At 39.2% G+C, this 3709-nt stretch overlaps 1 protein-coding gene across 1 annotated transcript in view; it reads right to left on the bottom strand.

The window, feature by feature from the left end:
* Window positions 1–2903, bottom strand: part of ZDBF2 (zinc finger, DBF-type containing 2) — a 23553-nt gene extending 20650 nt beyond the window's left edge. Inside the window, exon 1 of the mRNA XM_006889157.1 lies at window positions 2844–2903. Coding sequence (XP_006889219.1) covers window positions 2844–2903 — 60 coding nt within the window. The remainder of the gene's footprint in view (window positions 1–2843) is intronic.
* Between the last annotated feature and the right edge of the window lie 806 nt (window positions 2904–3709).

The raw sequence follows: 3709 nt of genomic DNA, 5'->3' as shown, positions 1-3709 counted from the left end.
CAGGTTAAAAAGGTATGGAGACAGAACACATCCCTAGCATATGCCCTTCCCAATTTTGAACCATGCAGTGTTTCCTTGCTCTGTTCTGACGACTGCCTCTTGGTCCAAGTGTAGGTTTCGCATTAGAACGATCAAGTGTTCTGGGATTCCCATTCTTCTCAGAGTCAACCACAGTCAAACACCTTTGCATAGTCAATAAAACACAGATATACATTCCTCTGGTATTCCCTGCTTTCAGCTAAAATCAACCTAACATTAGCTACAATATCCCTAGTACCACGACCCCTTCTAAACCCAGCCTGGACTTATGGCAGTTCTCTGCTGATGTACTGTTCCAGTCGTTTTTGGATAATCTTCAGTGAATACCACTATCATTCAGATATATGCAACCAGAGCCAAGGAGGAGGAAATAGAAGATGTCGGAGATCGATCGAACAAGCAATCAGTATGCATTGATAATAATGGGTGACTGGAATTCAAAAGTTGGGAACAGAGAAGAAGATTCAATAGTTGGAAAACATGGACTAGGTGACAGAAATGGAGCTGGAGAGAGAATGATTGAATTTTGCACAATTAATGGCTTATTCATTGCAAATACTTTTTTAGGAGACATAAATGCAGGTTATATACATGGATTTCACCTGATGGTATGCATATGACTCAGATCTATTACATCTGTGGAAAGAAATGCTGGAGAAGCTCAATAGCAGCTGTGAAAACTAGGCCAGGAGCTGATTGTGGAACAGACCACCAACTGCTCATATGCAAGTTCAAGCTAAAGCTGAGGAAAATTAAAACGAATCCACAGGAACCAAAATATGACTTTGAGTCTATCCCACCCGAATTTCAGAACCATCTCAGGAACAGGTTTGAGGCTTTGAACACTAATGAGCAAAGACCAGCTGAGCTGTGGGAGGATATCAAGGGTATCATCCAGGAAGAGTGCAAATGGTCATTGCAAGAACAGAAGAGGAAGATAAGACCAAAATGGATGTCAGAAGAGACTCTGAAAATTGCACTGCACTGGAGCGCAGAGAAGCCAAAGCACAAGGAAGAATTCAAGATACTAAAGAATTGAATAGAAGATTTCAAAAGGCAGCATAGGATGACAAAGTAAAATATTACAATGAAATGTTCAAGGAGTTAGAGTCAGAAAATCAAAAGGGCCGAACTCACTCAGCATTTCTTAAGCTCAAGGAACTGAAGAACAAATTCAAACCTCTAGTTGCTGTAATCAAGGATGCTTTTAGGCAGAATATTAAATGATCCAGGGAGTATTAAAAGAAGATGGAAAGAATATACGGAGTCACTGTATCAAAAGGAATTGGCAGACACAGAAGAATTTCATGAAACAACATATGAGCAAGAGCCTATGGTGATGAAGGAAGAAGTTCAAGCTGCTTTTAAGGAAATAGCAAAAAACGAGGCCCCAGGAATAGATGGTATACGAATTGAAGTATTTCAGCTAACAGATGCTGCCCTGAATATGCTCACCAAGTTATGCCGAGAAATCTGGAGAACAACCACTTAGTCAACTGACTGGAAGAGATCTATATTTGTTCCCATCCCAAAGAAGGGTGACCCAGCAGAGTGTGGAAACTATAGAACAGTATCATAAATTTCACATGCTCCTAAGTATACAACTAAGAAAACTGAAAACATATTTTCATACAAAAACATGTACCTGAATGGTCTCAGGAACGTCATTCAGAATACCCAGAAAAGGGAAACAAGCCCCTCCGCCTTCCCAAGCATTATGTCATGTTAGAAGAAGTTAGAAAAGGCTATTCCTTGGAAAGTGACACATGCCTGGAAAGGAGGAGGGTCAGCAAAGGAGGGGAAGCCCCTCAGTGAAATGGACACAGTGTCGTCAGCAGTGGACTCTACTGTGTTGGAGAAGAGAAGGACGCACAGGATTGACCAGGTTCAGAGCTGTTGTTCGTAGGTTCGCTGTGAATCCTGTGGCACTTTCAACAACAGGCTGAGGGAAGAAAGGATGGGAAGTGATTGCCAAAAGAATTGGGAATTCTTGAGGTCATTAAAATATTCTGTTATTAGATAGTGGTGATAATCGTACCAATTTGTGAATACAAAAACCACTGAATTACAAACTTTAAACGAGTAAAGTTTCTGATGTGTGAATTTTTCAAAGTAATTTTAAAACTCCCTATATACAGCCTTTCTCCCCACAGTATCCAGACAGTGCTTTTAAAGGGTAAGTTGGCTCACTTTATTCTGGTAAATTAAAAGTTCAGTGACTTCTCACCTAACTGGAAATAAAATTCCAAGTCCTTACCCGTGGCCTACAATGTTTTATATATTTTTAATTCTCCTGTTAATTAGCATCCTTCTGCCAATTGTGCTGCAATGAAGCTGGCCTCCTGGCTGGCTTAACTATCATGCTAGTTAATTACCCTTCTCCCTCAGGGTCTCCGTATGCTGCCTTGAAACACTCCCCTCAGATACCTGCAAGTATAGGCCCCATGCTTCCTTCAGATTTCAACTCTAATACGGCTTCCTTGAAGAGATCTTACCTGACACTCCTTAAATGAGACCCTTCTCCCTCCCTATTTTTATTTTCTTCATGACATTTATTTTAATCTGATAGATTCTACGTATGTATGATTATTCTTCTTCTGTGTGTGTCTCTCTACTAAGAATGCACACCCTGTGGAAAAAAGTTTGGTTTGATTCTAGTTATATCCCAGAATCTTAAAAATTGGCAACTAGGACATTCTCCACGGGACCTGTTCAATAAATGGGTAAATGAATTAAAACAAATTATAGGAGAAAGTGGTAATTAAGTCCTGAGAAGAACTGCCACATGACTAGGAATGTCTCACCTCCTCCAGGTTGTTATAGGGCTCATGGCAGTAGTTGCAATATCCTTGTCCACTCTGCATGTTGAATATCCAAAGTCAAATAGATACCATCCTTGAAAACTGTAGGGTGGAAAAAAGAAAAATAGTCAAAATTACAATACTATTTTTGTGTGAAACGTGTCAGGCCACCAGACAAATGGCTATGGCCAGTCACTGCACAGGACAGAAATATGTGTCTCCTCTCATAAAGATCTGCAGCTAGTGTGAGTCAGAATTGACTGCTAGTGAATTCTGCGTGTTAACTGTGAAGGAAGTGACTAGTCTAAGATAAGGTCACTTACTTGTCCTATTGACTCCTATTGCTAATACTTAGGTATAGTAGAGAAGGGTACCATGAGGTCTCAAATCCATCAGTGAGCCTGGAGTTGAGATGAAAGGTAAGAATCTTCCACAACATAATTTGTAACTAATGTTTGATGCCGGAGGACTAAATTGAGAAGTAAATTGTCTGGGGGGAGAGATTATGTAACAATGAAAGAAATTTTTTCTTTTACTTTTCAAAGAGAAGAGCAAATTGGTGGGGGGAGGGGGAAGACAGGGAGAAAAGTGCAACCATGAATGAATGAATGAAAACCCTAAGGAAAAAAAAGAAAATACTAAATTTTATTCATATAGTAGGTACAAGACAATGGAAGGAAATATATGACAAAAATCAAGATTTTGGTAAAGACCTAAACTGACTTTCTAGAACTGAAAAGAAAAGTTAAATATCTAAAAATTTTGTAGTTATTAGGAATCCATCCATTATAGACTATACCACTCCACTTTTAAAGAGAAGTTAAAATTTTTAAGATATGACTGTAATACCTTTACAGTACTATGAGACT

The sequence above is a fragment of the Elephantulus edwardii genome, unplaced genomic scaffold (assembly GCF_000299155.1).
Source record: "Elephantulus edwardii isolate Elephantulus edwardi_28Jun2011 unplaced genomic scaffold, EleEdw1.0 scaffold00075, whole genome shotgun sequence".
NCBI lineage: Eukaryota > Metazoa > Chordata > Mammalia > Macroscelidea > Macroscelididae > Elephantulus > Elephantulus edwardii.
This window is presented reverse-complemented; position numbering and strand designations above follow the sequence as displayed.